This window comes from Talaromyces stipitatus, genomic scaffold (genome assembly GCF_000003125.1).
Source record: "Talaromyces stipitatus ATCC 10500 scf_1105507295523 genomic scaffold, whole genome shotgun sequence".
Classification (NCBI taxonomy): domain Eukaryota; kingdom Fungi; phylum Ascomycota; class Eurotiomycetes; order Eurotiales; family Trichocomaceae; genus Talaromyces; species Talaromyces stipitatus.
This window is the reverse complement of record NW_002990113.1, coordinates 2,482,077-2,500,597: the sequence shown is the minus strand read 5'-3', so window position 1 is coordinate 2,500,597 and position 18,521 is coordinate 2,482,077. Positions and strand designations below refer to the sequence as shown.

The following is an 18,521-nucleotide window of genomic DNA, read 5'->3' as shown; positions in this document are numbered from 1 at the left end:
AAACTCAATCTGGATTGAATGGTACTAATCCAGTTACTGTAAAGCTATTCCGAACAGTTTGGGCTTTATATGCCATCGTACGAGCCTTTGGGAATGCAGTAAGAAAGTCAAGTTTATCAATATGATTAAATCCAAGCCTCATTTGCTGCTCAACAAGCTGTCCATAATGTCGCTTTAAAACAGCAAAACAGCCAACATCAAGAGGCTGTAAAAGATGTGAAGAATGAGGAGGCATACAGACTGGAATAATATTATTCTCAGTGCATGTACGGTCAAATTCAGCAGTCAAATGACTTCCATGGCCATCAAGAATTAACATGCGATAATTTCCCATTGCACGGCCATTAGTAAGAGGAATAAAATGGGTTTTAAGCCATTCTAACCCAATCTTATCTGTAGTCCACCATTATCACTGATATTGATTCTCCAGTCATCAGGAAGATCCTCAAACCAGCCTAACCAAGTATATTTCTTTGCCTTGAAAATGATATATGAAGGCAGGGCCCATCCAGTTGAATTAATTACCTCAATTGCAGTCACCCATTCTCGATTTCCAGGCTGTAATAGCTTTGGCCGAGCATATCGATCGCTTCCAGTAATAACCTTTGCGGTTGCACAGAGTCCCATAGCAAAGCCAGTCTCATCAAAATTGTAGATATCTTCTAGTAAGATTCCGTACTTTGATATAACCTCTCGTACGCGATCAAAATATTCTTGGATTAACTTCGGATCTTCGCATTTAGCACGCTCGTAATTATATTTCCGTGAAAATTTTGATTCAATCTCTGGGCGACGTTGAATGAGATTATAGACCCATTTCTCTCCAACCTGTTGATTTCCACGTTGTGAAAGAAGGTAATTAGCCATCTCTCGTACAAGAGAGTGCCGAGGGGGTAATCCACGTTTATCTAGATCGAGTACCCATTTGACAAGTGATTCCTCTTCAAATTGAGACAATTTATGTCCATTGGCACGTATTATAGATCTTTGTTGAATTCCGTTTAACCTGTCATATAGCGTCGTCCGAGGAATATTGTAAATGATTGCAGCTTGATACACACTTGAGATTTTTCCATTTTTTAAGTCGGAAATAGCTAACAAGATCCGCCCCTCTTGCTCTGCTAAATTCTTTTCGTTTTTATTGCGAATTGGTGGCATGTTGACGCGTTGAATAGTATGGAATCAATATTGAGTACGCGTTCGGAAAGAAACTGTCGGCTCGGTTACATTGTCGCTTCGCTTACCGATTACGTTAGTTAACTAACGTAATCCACAAGCGAGCTGGCCACCCGTGTATTCCATACAAATGATCATTGTTTATCATCTCTGTATCTCGACAAAGTCATATACGTACACTACTTTAAGCATTCACAGAATTGAATGCTTGTGTTAAGCAATTAATCAGTAAATTTGAAAAAGTATGTAAGTCAATATATACCGAGTAATTCCAGAAAAAGTATATATTACAATAAGTAACAATCGAAATTTGGTAATTTTTACAAATATCTATCAGAATGAGTTCAAACTTAGAATACTCAATATACTTGACATTCTCATTTGTATGAGTCAATTTGATACATACTATATATATAACTTTGCTGAGATGTAGAGGTGATAAACAATGATCATTTCAAATGTATGGAATACACGGGTGGCCAGCTCGCTTGTGGATTACGTTAGTTAAGTTAGCGCTGCTTAGGTAATTAGACTGTACAAAAAGAGTAATCTTAATGAAGCGATCATTTGAAGTAATCTATTTGATTCTTCCTAATCATCTGATACACAAAATTCCATAGCACTCCAGTTCATGAAATGAAATTTCCTAGGAACTTTGATTGTTGGGTAGTATTCTGTGAAGAATTTGACTGCTTGTTTGTAGCTAGCTCGCTTTCCAATATTCACATCCCAACCATATTTCTCAAAGTTATATGACTCTGGCCACCAATCCGCTGGCCCAGGTAAGTCATACCATTTTGAATCTGATGAGATAAGTGCAATGATTATCGATCTCTTAGAAGCTGTGAAGTATCCATGTGGGAGAGAGGCGGGAGATTGAGTTCTGATTAAAGCCACTTTTCTAAAAGCTATTTTTGCAATCTTTAACCAATGCATGAACCAAGTGCGATACGCTAGTGTGCTGATTGAATCACTAGAAATTGGCCACATTGAGACCGTGGAATGTCTTTTGATGGATGGAGGTTGGTAGGTATGTTTTAAGTACCTTTGTAAAAACAGATCGCAAGACCAAAATTGTTGAGAGCAAATGGTTAGGATTAATGGAATTTGCTTGAGCAATTCGAATAAGAGCCTCAGCTTCCTGGATCATCTTAAATTTATTTTGAAGATTATTGTCCATATCCATTTGGTCATTGTTTTCCTCATGGACGATTTCCTAGTCATTCTGAGGATCTAACTCCAATGCGTGGTGCTCCATAAACCATCGAGTTCCTGCCCTATTCAGATATCTAAGTGCAAAATTAGTGATATTGTTTCAATATATTGCCTCATTAAATGATATAGGAAGGTCATACCGATTATGCAGGAATTCATTTTTGAACGCTTTCTCAAGTCTTGTTTTATCAAGAGTGCTGGCCTCTTGATATTCTTCCTTCGTGAGAAGGTCTTTCCTCTTCACTCTATTCCATACTTAGTTTTCATTGCGTTTGATATGCTCAAACTTAATCCAAACCTGTCCTTTCTGTTCAAGGGATTCTTTGCGCTGTCTCCCTTTCACAGTATGTGGATTGTTGGATAGTTCCTCAGATGCCTTTCTCTTTCGACCGATGGTTGATCCTGGCACTGGGCCACGTTTGCAGGGAGTTGCTTCAAAGTATTGCCTCATTAGTATCGGTAATTCTATATAAAGATTAAGGAGTGATTCTAAGCACTTATAATTTAAGGCAGGATTCATTGTTGGTGAAAGCTTGTCTGGAAGAAGGATTTGATTCAAGGGGGAATAGGTATTGTATGAGGAGGTGAGCTGCCTTGGAGATAGGAGAGATGGATGAGGAAGTGAGAGATAAACTAGGAGATGGAGGTGGAGGTGACTTAAATCTGGGAGTAGGTTTGAATAAAGATTGAATAAGTGAGGTAAGTTTGATACGAGAATTTATATGAGAAGACTATATTAGTATTTGTTTATATTTCCTAGTTTGATTCGTTTGATTCGTTTGACCTCATCTTGAAGGTATTTTTCTAGCTAATCTCATTTCCTCCCCATAAGAAATCTTTCTTGTTATACTCCCTTCTCACCTCATCTCGCCAGGCTTGCCATATCGAGTTTCAATCACTACAAAAAATCACCTCATTTTACAATAGCACGGACAAAAATTATCGCTCGCAAGATTAGTAAAGGGGGGAAAGCTAAAACTGTTCTCCCAGCAAGAAAATCCCTCCCGAAAGGAAAAACAGTTACACAGCATCCCCCAGCTCCTAAGAAATATCATCTCAAGTGGGCAAGTATGTCAATGAACATTTCATATGATTGCTTCATTTAACTAAGAATTATATTAGCAAACGCTCTGCAAGAAATTCGTCGTTATCAAAAGTCAATCGAATTAGTGATACCCAAGCTCCCCTTCCAACGCTTGGTTAGAGAGATCACCCAAAACATAACGACCAATCAAATAAGATTCCAAGCATTGGCGATTCAAGCATTACAAGAGGCCTGCGAGGCTTTTCTCGTGAAGGAATTTGAGAGTAAGTCGAACTACTTGGAGCTTAACATCAATATCGACATACTAATTATGTATTAGTGACAAATTTGGTAGCTATTCATGCTCACCGAGTAACTATCCAGCCTAGAGATATGAGGCTGGTGGAGCGATTGAGGAAGATCATGAATAGATCCTCATTCCAGGACGAAATATAATGGTCGCTTCAATGAATCGCCTCAATATAGTTGACGAAAACCCTAATAAATTTTTAGGGGTTCGTGGAAGTAAGAAATTAGTATTTGGCCCGATGTAACAGATCGTAAAAATTGGTATTTTTGAATTTTGTCACTTTTTCTAGATTTAGTCCGCCGTACCTGGATTGACGCGCGAAACTGGTGGCCGGCGTCGAAACATTCGTGGCATTATAAAAGTTGGGAGGACCAATCGCATAGAATGAATGATCGAGGGGTCACCTTGGTATATTTATATCAGCTGGGAAATAGAGAAATCAATCATATCATGCTAGTAGCTCTATGCTTCTACGTATGTCCTAGTAGTCGGGGTCTGAGAAACACATACGCCTCGTCGGAGTTGCCGCCTATCAAACTGCTCCACTAATCGTAGTCGTCTCTATTTCGAGCAGCGTAGTGGTTTGGGGGCTCGTGTCCTCTCAGGGTAAATCAAGACCGTTCTTGCTTCTAATGCAACGGCAGAGCGGAGATTCTCTAGCTTGATCATTGGATCGTGATATATACCTGGAAGTTGGCGCGCATTCGAGATCTTAGATCGGCTGCGATAGATCTTCTTTCCAAGATTGTGGTCTGTGACTCTTTTAAACTTATGTGATGCGTCGCTCTCGTTTTGTTTGGATGCGTCAATTCGACGCGTGACGGCCAAGGTAGCCGCCAAAGCTAAGCTCTCGAACATGCATTCAAATCGACGCATCTCCTTGTTGTGCCACTGGCAACAAGGATCATTCCAGCTGAAAGCTTGGTGACTGGTCCCATGCATTTCGACGATCAATTGAATCGAAAAACGGATCCTTCGATATGTCCTTATGCCTGCCACGAACCGCTGACAAATATAACACGACCCTTGGGACGAACCCTTAAAGAGTGAGACATATGAGGAATATCAATGTCGGATCTTCAACTTATAGCCATGCACGTTACGTGATGTTGCGACGTTGTTATGACCTTACTGTACCAGCCGTCAGTATGTCGATGATTGTTAATTGCAGTACAGGCAAACCTACCGAATTACAACGTCAGACTAGCCCTTGCGCTAGCTAACTTATTCCTATTCCTCATATTTATATTTCATGGCCATCTGCTTCCTCGGAACGTGGTATCTCTTGCAAAGAATCGATATCAACTCGCGAAATCCTTCGGGATCCCCGGTCATAAATGGATAGCATACACGAAAGACCTATAGACTGCACAATACGTATATAGTGTACTATATACATGTTGGTAGTGTATATAAGGATGACCCGCTTGACATCCTTGGCTACTTCGTATGAATACCGCGGTCTAGACGTAGTATGATCGATACTACTTGCTGTTTGGCTGGCGTATAGGCAGCGCGCGTGTGGAAGGAATCACATTTTCCATTCACATCAATTGGCGAGACGTGACTCAGCCATTAGGCCAGGACGCAGCCCTTCGGAAAACCCTACCTTTTGCCAACTGTGGGAATCTACCAAACTTGCTCTGTACTAGTACACAGTCGTGATATTCATGATACGGCACTAGTTCGGACACATTGCCCGGCTCCCGTGCAAGATATTGTCACTTTACGAAGAGAGCCGTCAGTTACGCAGCTGCAGAGACCTAAGAATGACGACTGGAGTCTACGATTTCGGACATCAGCTTTCGAAATATTTTGCTCCTTAAAATTATCAGTCTTTGCCTTACATATATCGACACAGCAGATTCTCAATCGATATGCGATGAATCCTAAATTTTGTCACTGGTGTACCAAAAGAGAGACATCATGGGGCCGATCTACCACAAGGGTGTAGTCTGGAGAGAAAAGCAAAAGAACTCGTCCCAAGAGCCGGTGCTACAGCAGGAAACTCGTTGCTACATACGTACTACTAGCAGTATGGATTACGGTACAAGACTAGCGTTCTTGTTGCGACGCCATCCCACTCTTTGACTATACGCCTGGCTCCTATTGGTCCTTAGCTGCAGATATTTGTTTAATAAATGTGTTCGGTTCGAGCTCAGGAAGATTCAATTCAGCAGGAGTCATCTCGGGACGAGGTAGCTAGACCTCAGTGGCTGCATATTTTGGACGGGGATCAGGTCATCGCTAATCAGGCCGGAAGAGCAGTAAGCGCACTAAGCAGGGAGCGTCGCTGCAAATGAGACACGTACGTGCTAGACTGGTCTACTTGGAGAACTCATTTATGGAGCACGCTTAGGTTCCGGAAGGAAAATACATCCTCTGCCACATGTATTGATCCTTTCTTGACTGCTTCGGCTGACGTTGTGTAATAGTTCCCCCTTAAAAGTTAGTGCGATTGCTGCTAGCCTGCTACATATACTCTTCATCATTGGCAACCCATTACCAGGGTATCCGACGGCACTGCCTTTCATTTCTTGTCGTCTGGATCGAACGGATGAAGAATTAGACACCAATGCGGAGCCATTCCGTAACACGCCCATGCACTAAAGGTCTGAGAAGGACCCTTGTCACAAGAACCTTTGCTTTTTGTAGGGTGTACATTCAAATTACGTTCCTCTCGGTACGCATTTCGTATGTGACTGCATAATCAGGGATGGCAATTCTCTCACCTACACCCGTCTGGTTCTGCATTGCGAACGCAGCTTGCTAGGAAGCGAGGCCGCTGCAATTCAATTTCATTGTCGCAAGCTAACTTGACAGCTAAATACGTAACGACTCGCACGGCCCGCTCCAATACTGACCACGTACAGCATCGAGATCTGACTATACACTCCGTCCCTTTGCGAGGATTGGCTTTTTATGGTATGTGACTGAGTTCAGATATTTCTTTTTTTCACCGCTGATATGTCGCTATATCGCGGTGTGGAATCGGAGATTTCTTGGCATTCATATCAGCAGCAAAGAGCGAGGCTGAAGCAAGTCTAGACTCTTAAAGTCAACAGCCTCATCATCGATGTTGAGTCCGTATTCTCTGGAGAGACGCTTTCAGCTACCTGAAGTACGAATATGCAGAATGCGCTACATTTGCATATGCACTGACTGTACGCAAGTCAAGAGAATATAGATTGGTCGAATCTATCGCTAAAATTCCAACTTGTCTACTAACCCAATAAACGCCTTATTATTTCCTTCGCCACGCAGCAGCGACTCGACATTGACGCGTCCCGCCGTGATATACCGCTCACTTATACCAATATTGATTCGCTTCGACAGAAGCTGCTTGAGCTCCGCCCGCAAACCTGCCATCTCAGCCTTGGTGATACTACCGGCTTCCTTCTCCTTCTGCAAACGACCACCACCGCGACCGCGTCCCTTAGCTTTTCCGCCCTGTTTCTCGAATTCTTCACTGTCGTAATCCACTCCCAGTTCCTCCGCTGCATTGCGCAACCAGTTGTCTTCTGATGAGATCTTTTCTTTGGCCAGGGTTGATTCGGTGATCTTTTTGGCGAGGGTCATACGGGGTTTGACGCGTGAGACAACCCGACGATCGAGTTCGAGGGACTCCAGTGGATTGCGTTTTGTAGGTGCACCGGCTTCTGCTTGTGCGTGAACTTTGCCGACGAGACGCGCAACGCCAACCACCTCATCGGGAGCACAGATCAGGACACTCTTACCAGATGCTCCTGCACGGGCGGTACGACCAGAACGATGCACGTACATATCCGCGGTCCGAGGAACATGGTAATGGATTACCATGTCAATACCCTTGATATCGAGACCACGCGCTGCGACATCTGTAGCCACCAGAACCGAGCTTGGATCAGCATCGGGAGACGAAAATCTCTCTACAGAGCGTAATCGTGCTTTCTGTTCCATACTCGAATGTAGAGCTAACGCAGGAATGCCTAGGTTTTGTAGCAATTGCGATAATCGACGAACAGACGATATGGAGTTAGCGAATACCAGGCAACGGTGATTAGGATGGTAGAGTAGTAGAGTGTAAAGGTAGAGATCCTATCGACCCGTCAGCATATTCACAGGAAATCGGTGATACTGCAAAGACTTACCTTCTGTATGGCACCACATTCAAGAATACCCTCTTTCAAGCCCTGCGCCATCTGAGAAATTGGATTGACATCAATAAACTTCGGCTTCTCTTCACGGAACTTGAGTTTCCGCAGTAAATACTCCATAGATTCACTCTTGTTCATCAAGTCGCTACTCATGAATTTCCCCTTTCCGCTCAGTTTTTGTTGCAGACCCTTGTGGAAAGTCGCTGAAAAGACGAGTGTTTGTCTCGCCACTGTGGCATCTTCTTTCTCTTCATCTTCCTCTGATTCTGAGGGGCTGTCTTCGGCTTCCTCATTATCCTCTTTTCGATCGAGGGCATCTAATATCTCCTCTAATTCCTTGTAGTGTCCGTCACTGAGCAATCGATCCGCTTCATCGAGGACTAGGTATTTAACCCTTGACATCCTTTGGATAAGTCCAGTTCCTGAACTGAGAATCTCCCAAACTCGGCCGGGTGTACCAATCACAATATCAGCATCAGCTAACAACCGCTGCTGTTTCTGAATTGCCAAGCCACCTGTGAGAAGCGCAATCCTAGCGTTCGCTGCTGGAGTATGTGAATTGAGAGTTCCGATATGTTTCGCCAGTTGATGAGCCAGTTCTCTCGTCGGTGACAGGATCAATGCTATAGGTTGAGACTCTTTTTTCTTCTTCTCCTTTGGCGTACCATGTTGTCCTCTAGTGCCCAGGTAGTATTCGAGAATAGGTATGCCGAACGCCAAAGTCTTTCCAGACCCCGTTGAGGCTTTACCAACCACATCATGGCCGGCAAGTACCTCAGGTATCACCGCTTGTTGAATCGTACTCGGAGTCGAGAACTTGAGTTTGGATAGGCTGGTCTGCAAGGCCGGGGACAATCCTAATGAATCCCATGCTGAAACATCCACCTCATCTTCCACTTCTTCATCTAGCGCTGTGAACGGTAATGATTGTATTTTCTCATCGGGCTTTCCTCCTTTAGCATTTGGCTGTCGCTGCTCTTTCTTAGCTGCTGGCTTCTTTTCGTCTGCCGGATTTTTTTGCTTCGCATATTCTGATTTCTTTTTCGTTTTCTGCTTTTTCTGCGCTTCTACTTCCTGTTCTTCTCCATCACTGAAACCGGACCATTCTTCGATATTATCGTTCGGTGTCTCGTCCGCGTGTTCGGTCTTCTTGAGTATGGATTTGGTGGGTTTGTCTGCTGCGACCTATGGATAACAAGTCTGTTAGTAACAAGTTTTCACTCTTCATTCCTCAGTCAGATTTTTAGTACCTTGAATTTAATCTGACCACTGGACTCTGGTTTGATTATATCCACGCCGTCAATCTCTTCCAATCCGAAAAATCCACCAATATCACCAAGCCGATCTGGCAACTGAACGGTTTGCCAGTTTAGATCATCAATCCCAACGATTCCTTCAGCATTGTCCACCGTATCCTCGACTCGTTGCTTCTTGGAAGCCTTCTTAGCCAAATTACGGCTCTCTCTTCCACGTTTCATCCCCATGGCGAAATTGATTTATTTTGTTCGTCGTTGGTCTCTTGCGCAAGTTTTTGAAGACGGGCAGAAAAAAAAGTTTAGCTCCGCTCTTTAGGTTCTCCGATCTCCGCCTTCTGTAATCTTATCAGCAAATCTTTCCAACCCCACCAATTATTTTATTTGAATGAGGAAGAATTCTGGCAAGGAACAATTATAGAGGATCAGAAAAAAGAATTCTCTCGGGCGACTCGGCATTGGGAGTCAAAACATGGGAAAAGCATCAAAAGACAAACGCGATGCCTATTACCGGCTAGCCAAAGAGCAGAACTGGCGAGCTCGCTCAGCATTCAAATTGATCCAGATTGATGAACAATTCGACCTTTTCGCGCACGCAGACCCTGACAGCGTCACTCGCGTAGTTGATCTTTGCGCTGCTCCTGGAAGTTGGAGTCAAGTCTTAAGTCGTGTGCTCATCAAGGGCGAAAGTTTCGGACGAAGAGCATGGCTGGAAAAACGTCGTCGAGACAAGAAGGCGTTAGAGAAGGTTGGAAAGGAAAGCGAGAATACACAGGAAGGAGAACAGGATGACGACGATACAGAAGACGAATCTATAATCCTCAAACCACGAAAGAATGTCAAAATCGTCGCAATTGATCTGCAACCAATGGCGCCGCTGGAAGGAATTACGATGATGAAGGCAGATATAACTCATCCATCAACGATACCGCTTCTTCTTCGCGCACTTGATCCTGAATATTATGAAGAAGGATCCGAGAAACGAGATACACCTCAATCCAATACAACCACATCAACAAAACTTCCATCTCGGCACCCTCACCCAGTGGATTTAGTCATCTCAGATGGCGCGCCGGACGTCACTGGCCTCCACGACCTAGATATCTACATACAATCCCAACTTCTCTACGCAGCCTTAAACCTAACCATTGGCGTCCTCCGCCCAGGCGGCAAATTCGTCGCCAAAATCTTCCGCGGCCGAGATGTGGATCTACTCTATGCACAATTACGGACGGTATTCGAGAAAGTCTCTGTCGCTAAGCCGCGTAGTAGTCGGGCAAGTAGTTTGGAGGCCTTTGTTGTCTGTGAAGGGTTTATGCCACCTGAGGACTTTGATTCGACGCATGCGCTTCAGAATCCCATGTTTGGTGGCGCGGCTGTTTCGAAGGAGACTAATGAAGATGGGACGGTGGGTTACGATATACCAGATGACGATGAGAAACCCCAACAATCTCGAATTGCGCAGTATGTCCCTGCTACGGCTAATGGTGATGGTGATGATATGACTCAACATCTAGCTCTTGATCAACTCACATTGGCTGAACAACTATCGCATCCCCCACCGCACGAATCTCGCTGGATTCCCCCTTTTATCGCTTGTGGAGATCTTTCTGCTTGGGACGCTGATGCGTCGTATGCTTTACCGGAAGGATATGTTAGTTTAGACCCTGTTCAGCCTCCAACGGCGCCTCCTTATAAGCGCGCATTGGAGATGAGAAAGGAGCTTGGTGGAACCTATGGTAAGACCAAGCTGGGCGCTACTGGACGTGCTTGATTGATACTTCGTCTATCCTATATAAAGAGTATGCTCTGAGTTCGTTTCTTGTACATATACTTAGAACGATTGAAAAAGTGGGTTTGATGTCCAGGTGGGTGAAATCAAGATCATGTATATACCAAAAGAACCAATCTTCTAGTTACATTAAAGTGAACATTCAAGTCTAATGCTAGTCATGCAATCGCTATCAATTTTCGTTACCATCCTAAGACAAATCGAATCAGAGTGCGTAATCGTCTAGTACACTTCAAGAACATATCGTTCTTCATCCTTCAACTTCTCAATCTCCTTACGAGTTTCCACCTTCTTGCCCGATGCCTTTGCTTCGATGGCAATGGCCTCTTCCAAGACCTCAGTAACATCAGGAACTGGCCAGGTAGGACCGCAAAGGTAGAAAGCACCTTCTTCACGAATATAGGCTTGCACGATCTCAGGAAGAGTTTGGCGCATACGATCCTGAATATAGATCTTTTGCGGCTGGTCACGAGAGAATGCGCGTCCTAAGAGTGTAATGACACCAGCGGCCTGATAAGCCTCCCATTCTTCACCATAGCAATATTCTTCGCGCTGGTGACGGGATCCCATGTACAGGAGAACGGAACCAATTTCCTTGCCCTGCGCCTTTTCCATTGCACGATGTTGGACGAACGCGCGGAAAGGCGCGAGACCTGTACCCAGACCAGCCATGATGATTGGCTGTGTGGAGCGTGGGGGTAACTTCATCACACTTGGTTTGACGCTCACAGTAACTGGAGCGCCGGGCTGGAGACGACTGAGGTAACGAGTAGCTTGTCCGAAGCGGTCGCGTCCCCGAGGGTCGACCCAGTTGACGACAACGATCATCAAAGCCACGGTGGTAGGTGTTACTTTTTGGCAAGATGCAATCGAGTACTCACGGCGTTTCATGGGGCTAACGATGCGCACAATGTCATGGAAGCTAGGGTGGGCGGAACGGAACTCTAGCAAGATATCAGCATAGGTGGCAGTGTCAACCTCTGCACGTCTCTTGAACTCGACTGCACCCTCTGGTCCACCGAGTGCGAGAAGCTCCTTCTTCTCTTTATCCTCTGTGGCAAATTCTGCAAGAGCCTCGTAGAATCGTTTGGGGGGACGACCGAACAGATCGACGTTTTGAACCAACGCTTGGTAGACTGTGCGGTTCTCCAAGATGTTTTCGTCTTCTCTGTTTGGTACTTCGACAACCTCATCTGGGTTCAAGCCGTAAAACTTAATGAACTCCATAACATCTTCAGGATCATTTTCAGCGTGAACCCCGAGAGCTTCACCAATGTCGTACTTGAGACCAGAATCGCCGAGGTCGAACTCTATGTGGAAAATGTTTCGGTTGTAAGTGACGGGTGTCAAGCGACGGTTCTCCTTGACGTGAACCGTGAACGACTTTGTGTTGACGTCTGGGCGCAATGAGTTTTGGGTGCCAAAGGCCTCCTTGAATGCAAGACCTTGAGCAGCAGTCTTCCAGTCCTTGAGAAGAGAAGCTGGTTCAACTTCAGTCTTGTCGAAAGGCACAAAGCTGGTCGACGTAATATCCTTGGGAAGCTCCTGAGCATCAGAAGGAACTTCTGCTGTGTGCCACGATTCTGGAACTGTAGCAGGTCGTAGAGTGGTTTCAAGGTCTTTCTCTGCTTGAGCAAGAGACTCGGGAATCTGGATCTTCAGAGCATCGAAAGAACTTTGAGCGACACGCAGAACAGCAGCCTGAACAGATGAGGACTCCGGGGAGTCAAGGAGCGAAAGAACGATACCACGCTTGGCGATTTGCTGTTGGAAAGTAACAGGCAACCTCTTCTCGAGATCTTCATTGGTAACACCAGGCGCCTTCAGGATGACCTTACCGTGGTCCTTGACAGATGCAAGAACATCCACATCGTTAAGGATCTTGATATCGCCAACATAAGCGATATCCGCCGTGATAACCGGATATGGTGCATCAACAATCTTCGTACTTCTCCGAATGTCAGTACGAACTACGCCACCCTGCACCAAATTATCATATACTGTGCTAGTTGTGACGTTGGCAGCGGGATCTTTGGCAAGAGCCTGTGTCAAGGAAGCAACGGCATCGAGGGACTGGCCATCATCCAAATCCCATAGAGTGAACTCCTGAGTACTAGTCTGCTCGAATAGCTGCAAGGGTGATGCTTGGTTCGCATTTTGGAGGATAGGCTTGTCAGAGACACGTTGGAATGCAGCAGCTGCATTGATGAGTGTCCATTGATGTGTGCAGTCATATTTGATGTCAAGACAAACAGGCCTTTCATTGCGATCGGTTGCAAAGGTCAAAGCTGCGAGGACGTCATCGTACAGGGCTGAATGAACACCTTCATCCTGGACAGACTGCTCGTCACGGACTTGGCCCAGGACACCCACAGTCTTGACAGTCTTTGGCAGAACACGAAGGAACTCCTCCTCTACGAAAGGTCTGTAGACACGCACATTGACAACACCAACGCGAGAATCACGCTTGCTCAAAGAGCCGGCAATCTGTGAAGTTAAAGAGGCCTCAACAGTGCCGAATACTACCAAGACGGAGGTTGGCTCGCTATGACCGTGGTACTCAAACAAACCATAGTCAGTGCCCAATTCTCCGTTCAAGGAATGCAACACATTCAGCACTTTGCCCTGGTCGTCCAAATGCTTTGCCTTGATATCGTTAACAGTCTGCTGTTGAACAGCCTGGTAAACGCGCTGTAGACCGGCCTGATCCATGACATCAATAACTCGAGTGTGATCACGGCCAACTCGGACTCCGTCATAAAGATGAATGGTTGGCATGAAACTGGCCACCAATGTGGAGAAGAGAGCCATGTGTTGCGACTCATGAACCGACGAGCTTGCGATTAGACCGAGGCCCAAGTCCTCAGACAAATTCAACGCTGTAGCATAGTCTGAAACCAAACGTTCATTGGCGTAGTCGACAGCCGCGACATGAGCGACCACGGGGTTGGCGACAGCATAGAGTAAAGAGAGCTGCTCCAAGGCTGACCGCAGGTAGGTTAGAGTTGCAGAAGAGGCGAGAATACCCTGAGGGATATGGCGTTTCTTCAAGTCAAAGTCCCGCGAGAACAGATAACCAAGGGCAATTGAACCAGCGCCCTGACGAGTCTGAAGAGACTGGACACCAGTAACTTCTTCATTCACGTTCTTCTCATTCTTGGAGACCCAGTATTTCACGGCCGAATCGAGGTCGAATGACTCTGGAGAATATGAGAATATCTTGTCCGAGAAAGAGTACGCAACCTGCTGGATAAGATCCTGAGCAGCGAGGTAGGTCGGCCCTGAGATGGCCTTCAGTTCCGGAACACCACCCATCTCGATGCAGCAAAGGCAGACAGACAGAAAAGTACAGAGATAGATATTCTGACTATGCCAGCAGTGAGAGAAACAAGAATCAGATTCTCTCTCCAGAAACAAAAAACAGAAAAACTTCCCCAAATGGGGCACCAGGGGATGCCTTCTGTGTTTGGTCTAGCGCCAATCACGCAATTTCTTATCGATAAGCATAGCGTCCTTATCGGCCGAATTCCGGATGCCCCAGGCCGCCACCCATTTCGTCTCAGTCATCAACAAGTGGGGGCCGGGTTATTCTGCATAACCCGCTATACCCATTTGGAATCTTGAAACTGACCTCATGAGACGACGACAATATAAAGCAGCACAACAGCCCTCAAAACATTGACATTTCTAACAGTCACAATACCTGCTGCAATTTTATTCATATAAATGGCTAACAACGCAATTGGAGTTGCCCTGCTGGGGTCAACCGGATTAGTGGTAAGATCTGTCCATACAAAACTCCAGCCTGAACATAAATCTGACCTCATTTCTTTGTACCTCTTAGGGCTCACATATATTGACTAACCTACTGACTCATTCATCTGTGGCCCGAGTTGACACAATATCACGCAGAACACCTTCAGCTGCTGAATCAAGTCCCAATGTCAAACTGACCACAGTCATCGAAACCGACACTTCTAGCTGGCCGAGTAAAATATCTCAACTATCTCCTCCGCCCACGATCTTCTTCTCAGCATTAGGCACAACCCGGAGCCAAGCCGGTGGGCTCGAAAATCAATCCAAGCTCGAACTCGATACCAACATCGAATGTGCCAAAGCAGCTCGTGACGCAGGCGCAAAAGTGTACGTTCTCATTTCAAGCAACGGCGCGAATTCGGCGTCTATGGTGCCGTATCTGAAGTTAAAAGGTCAGATTGAAGAAGCTGCGAAGCAGTTAGGATTTGAGCATACGGTATTTGTACGACCGGGTATTATTGTTGGTGAGCGGGGGGAGAGCCGCCCGGCGGAGGCAGTTATGCGGTTTCTTGCTACTTCAGTCGGCAAGATACATTCGTCGCTTAAGGATGGGTGGGCGCAGGATGCGGATGCTATTTCAAAGGCTAGTTTAGCTGCTGGACTGAAGTCTCTTGCTGGGGAGGCTCCTGCCGAAAGTGAGAAGGTTTGGATTGTCGACCAGGCTGAAATTATCCGTTTAGCACGGGAGGAGTGATCGTGGATACAACCGTTTTCGTTTTTGTGATATCAAATATGACATTTGATTGTCTCAATACATACTTGAGCTCCATGTATATTGAAATGTAGTCAACTAACAGTACAGTATAATGATATGAATTCGCAATCAAATTTCGAGACAACGAAATCTTGACCGATTACCAACGTAGAAGGCAGATTGAACGCCGATTTCATGCAATTTGCGAGTCTTCCACTTCCTATCCAATCATTTATCTTGATTCACTGGCTTGCTCTTCCGAGTCCACCCTCTAGAACTTGCAGGCCTATCCGCACCGCTCTCCGGAGGATCCTTTGAAGGATCGCGAGTCTTGTTAACTTCTATATTACCGGGACTGACATCAAGTGGATTGCTCGTATCCTTCCGTGCCTCAGACTCTCTACCAGTAGCCTCAATCTCAGACTCGGGCGCCGTATTGTGCGGATCAAAGGATGCATCGTGGCTGGCTACCTCGTCATCCGTGCCAGTGCCTGTACTTTCTGCCCTTGAAGGGTTGAGAGATTCCCGGCTGATTAGACGATCTGCATTCTGCTCGTGTTGGGCTGTCCAAAGCATTGAGGTTGTCTGAATGTTTCGACGTGATGGTGGTGCAAGTTGCGACGCAGCTGTTGTCGCATATGTGATCGTCACATTTTGGTTTGGCAGAGCTCGTTTGAGTACGAGTTCGGCGTTGTTAAGTAGGGCTTTTTGGCGAAGTGCAGAATGCATGATGGGCTCAATTGAGTCGATTTGGATTTAATTTGCCTTGGTAGGAGTGATAAGGAAGTTATGAACCTGTAATTATATGCTTTTTTTAAGGAAGAAAATGATCATCATGGATTACTATCAGCGGACATTGTCATATTGACGTCATAGCTGCTCTAAACAAAAGCGGCCGTCACCTGAAATTTCAGGCTTCAATAAAGGCTTGGCAGAGTATGTCGTACCTGAGATGGACTAGCACCGGTTGGGAATTAACCCTAGAGGCTCACCCTTCGAGTAACTACGCAGTACATAGCCAGAAGACGAGCAGCGTAATTCATGCTTCACAATTCGTTAGCATATTGCAGTGTGTACTTGCTATCACACTATCGAGCAACATTAGTCTGACAAAGAGCTTGGCTGCACTTAGGGCAGAGTGCATTCAAAGATGGCTATGCATCTTCATCCTTTCTGTGAGATATCTGCAGATGAACACATTTGCGAAACAATGAAATAGCCCAGAATGAGTCAGCTTCTTGCCACGTCACTCTATTGAAGACGCAAACGTATCTTCGTGAACAAAATGAGGCTCAACATCACCTGAGATACGCTCTCATAGATGAAAGGCGCGATTTGCTTCGGTGATTAGTATGGCGTAGAGCAGAGGTCCATGCGCAAAAAAGAGAAACATGTAGAAGTATTATCTGAATACGTGATAGCCATATGCATTATGCTGTTGACTGATACTATTCACCTTGCAGCTCCATGGTTTGGCAGGCAATGACAACTCAGACTCCGATCTCTCAACAATGCAGTAGACGGACATCATGTGCTTGCCAGAAGCTGCACAAGCATGCCTATTGTCCTGTTGGCGGATACATGGCCATGGAGAGATCTTCACGTTACATAGCCGATGCGTACCGGGTAAGGTCTGCATGGTCGAGGCTGTTTGTTGCAGGTCGTATCGAAGGTCGTGCCCATAGCCCGAGACCCATGACACGTAACCCAAGTCTCTTGTTCATAACTCAGCCTCCTTGAAATAAACAAGATCTTGGTGTGTAAACAATCGATGAGTCAATTAGTAGAATCTGATTATAAGGAGCGGTGAAGTAGTCTGACCACCTAGGCTTCAGATCATTGAACGATTGATTCAGTGCATATCAACAATTTCCATGAACCCGGGTAGATTGGAAGGCTGTATACCCTAAATTAGCGCGTCAATCATAGAGCTAATCCATTGGATGGGGCGAAAGCATGCATGCAGCATGAGCTGGAAACCAATCCCTGCTCATACAACGCTGATAATGCGGATGCACTAGCACCTTAATGAAAAGGAAGCTCTCTTATGCGACCTTATTTGTCCCTTGTAATTGTCTAGTATGCGGAAGAGCGGGAAGTCCCGTTATGCTTCGATCACGAGAATCAAAAATATCCAGAGACTTGGGAGAGGTGCATGTGGAGTCGAAATTCAAATCCAACGTTCTTCATATTGCGCGAGTTCGACATAATGAGTTCCATAGTGGGAATTGTTATCAACTGCTGTCTAAATGCCATCGAGGAAGCCCAGAACAAAGCGTAAAGAAGGTCAGACTAGCAGCATAACAGACGCAATTTTGAGAATAACCAGAAGGTCATAACCCCAACTGTTGTGGCAAATTCATGCATATGTCGGACTGCGAGTGGAGTGTCCATCTTCGCGTACATGCCCGTCAAAATTCGTCTTTTTTGCGACATTGACGACCTCGCCTTGCATAGATAAACAAGACTGTGGCCAATGAAAAAAACCTCATGGTAATCTCGGGCTTGAAAGAGTTTCAGGTTAGGCGATGAGAAACAATAACAATCATACTTTAGTGAAGGGATTGGCATATTCACAGCAAGCGGGGACAGAATTTTTGCTCCGAAGCACAGTATGATGTGGCAGGTTACTCCTCTACCTACTCGATAATAGTATGGCGACCCAACTCTCGCCGCATTCGATGGAGACACATTTGAGAGGTTTGCAACCATGCGTCCTGGACCAGACGCAACCTGCCACGTCAGAGAACATGGAAGCTGTAGTGCAGTTGCATGTAAATGAACGCCATTTATCAAGACAGAAAGGCTGGATGACCGCATAAACCCGAGTCATCCGGTTTCCTAAGCAAAAGCAAGGCCGTGCACCTGAGTAAAAGTCAATGCGAGACAATCCAAGTGCATCTGTCGCTGATCAGCTGAAAGAATTTGCCTGCCACGTCTGGGTAGGGATGTCTCAAGGTTCCATCATTGGCCATTGATCAATGGTGGTACGCAGTGAGGAGTGATGTTGAGTCACCAAGTCAATAGTTTGACCGGAACCAAGGAGACTAAAGCAACGGGCATGGGTATGACCTCGGATGCGATGGCAAATGAAGCTGCTAATGA

General features: G+C 45.6%; 7 protein-coding genes across 8 annotated transcripts, besides 2 other annotated features; 3 read left to right on the top strand and 4 right to left on the bottom strand.

Annotated features, from left to right (window-relative positions):
* Positions 1–403: part of a mobile genetic element that runs on past the window's edge.
* On the bottom strand, positions 379–1,158 carry TSTA_068490 (uncharacterized protein; the record flags this gene model as incomplete). Its single annotated transcript, XM_002340770.1, has 2 exons — positions 379–985; positions 1,007–1,158. 2 exons carry the CDS (start codon positions 1,156–1,158, stop codon positions 379–381), a joined length of 759 nt encoding a protein of 252 aa, XP_002340811.1.
* Positions 403–1,113: a mobile genetic element.
* A 1,842-nt stretch (positions 1,159–3,000) lies between the features above and the next one.
* Positions 3,001–3,871, top strand: TSTA_068480 (centromeric histone H3 htr12, putative; the record flags this gene model as incomplete). Its single annotated transcript, XM_002340769.1, has 5 exons — positions 3,001–3,064; positions 3,087–3,090; positions 3,266–3,459; positions 3,514–3,699; positions 3,756–3,871. 5 exons carry the CDS (start codon positions 3,001–3,003, stop codon positions 3,869–3,871), a joined length of 564 nt encoding a protein of 187 aa, XP_002340810.1.
* A 3,058-nt stretch (positions 3,872–6,929) lies between these two features.
* TSTA_068470 (ATP dependent RNA helicase, putative) lies at positions 6,930–9,345 on the bottom strand (the record flags this gene model as incomplete). The annotated part of the gene is made up of 3 exons (XM_002340768.1): positions 6,930–7,802; positions 7,856–9,046; positions 9,112–9,345. The coding sequence occupies 3 exons, from the start codon at positions 9,343–9,345 to the stop codon at positions 6,930–6,932; spliced, it is 2,298 nt and encodes a 765-aa protein (XP_002340809.1).
* Positions 9,346–9,484: 139 nt separating this feature from the next.
* TSTA_068460 (tRNA methyltransferase, putative) lies at positions 9,485–10,888 on the top strand (the record flags this gene model as incomplete). The annotated part of the gene is made up of 2 exons (XM_002340767.1): positions 9,485–10,607; positions 10,632–10,888. Exons 1-2 carry the CDS (start codon positions 9,587–9,589, stop codon positions 10,886–10,888), a joined length of 1,278 nt encoding a protein of 425 aa, XP_002340808.1. The 5' UTR covers positions 9,485–9,586.
* Positions 10,889–11,128: 240 nt separating this feature from the next.
* On the bottom strand, positions 11,129–14,305 carry TSTA_068450 (assimilatory sulfite reductase; the record flags this gene model as incomplete). Its single annotated transcript, XM_002340766.1, has 1 exon — positions 11,129–14,305. The coding sequence occupies exon 1, from the start codon at positions 14,219–14,221 to the stop codon at positions 11,129–11,131; it is 3,093 nt and encodes a 1,030-aa protein (XP_002340807.1). The 5' UTR covers positions 14,222–14,305.
* A 235-nt stretch (positions 14,306–14,540) lies between these two features.
* TSTA_068430 (uncharacterized protein) lies at positions 14,541–16,223 on the top strand. Of its 2 annotated transcripts, none has more exons than XM_002340765.1 (2): positions 14,541–14,680; positions 14,751–16,223. In XM_002340765.1, the coding sequence occupies exons 1-2, from the start codon at positions 14,633–14,635 to the stop codon at positions 15,414–15,416; spliced, it is 714 nt and encodes a 237-aa protein (XP_002340806.1). In that variant the 5' UTR covers positions 14,541–14,632; the 3' UTR covers positions 15,417–16,223. The 2 variants fall into 2 exon arrangements, with proteins under 2 accessions (XP_002340806.1, XP_002340805.1); XM_002340764.1 differs by having other exon boundaries at positions 14,541–14,683.
* TSTA_068440 (uncharacterized protein) lies at positions 15,610–16,145 on the bottom strand (the record flags this gene model as incomplete). The annotated part of the gene is made up of 2 exons (XM_002340763.1): positions 15,610–15,636; positions 15,663–16,145. 2 exons carry the CDS (start codon positions 16,143–16,145, stop codon positions 15,610–15,612), a joined length of 510 nt encoding a protein of 169 aa, XP_002340804.1.
* Positions 16,224–18,521: the final 2,298 nt, after the last annotated feature.

Excerpts from the sequence above, each read along its gene's own strand:
- TSTA_068430 (XM_002340764.1), top strand. The coding sequence starts at position 14,633 with ATGGCTAACAACGCAATTGGAGTTGCCCTGCTGGGGTCAACCGGATTA. Across the intron at positions 14,684-14,750 it reads TGGGGTCAACCGGATTAGTG|GGCTCACATATATTGACTAA; the intron begins GTAAGATCTGTC and ends TGTACCTCTTAG.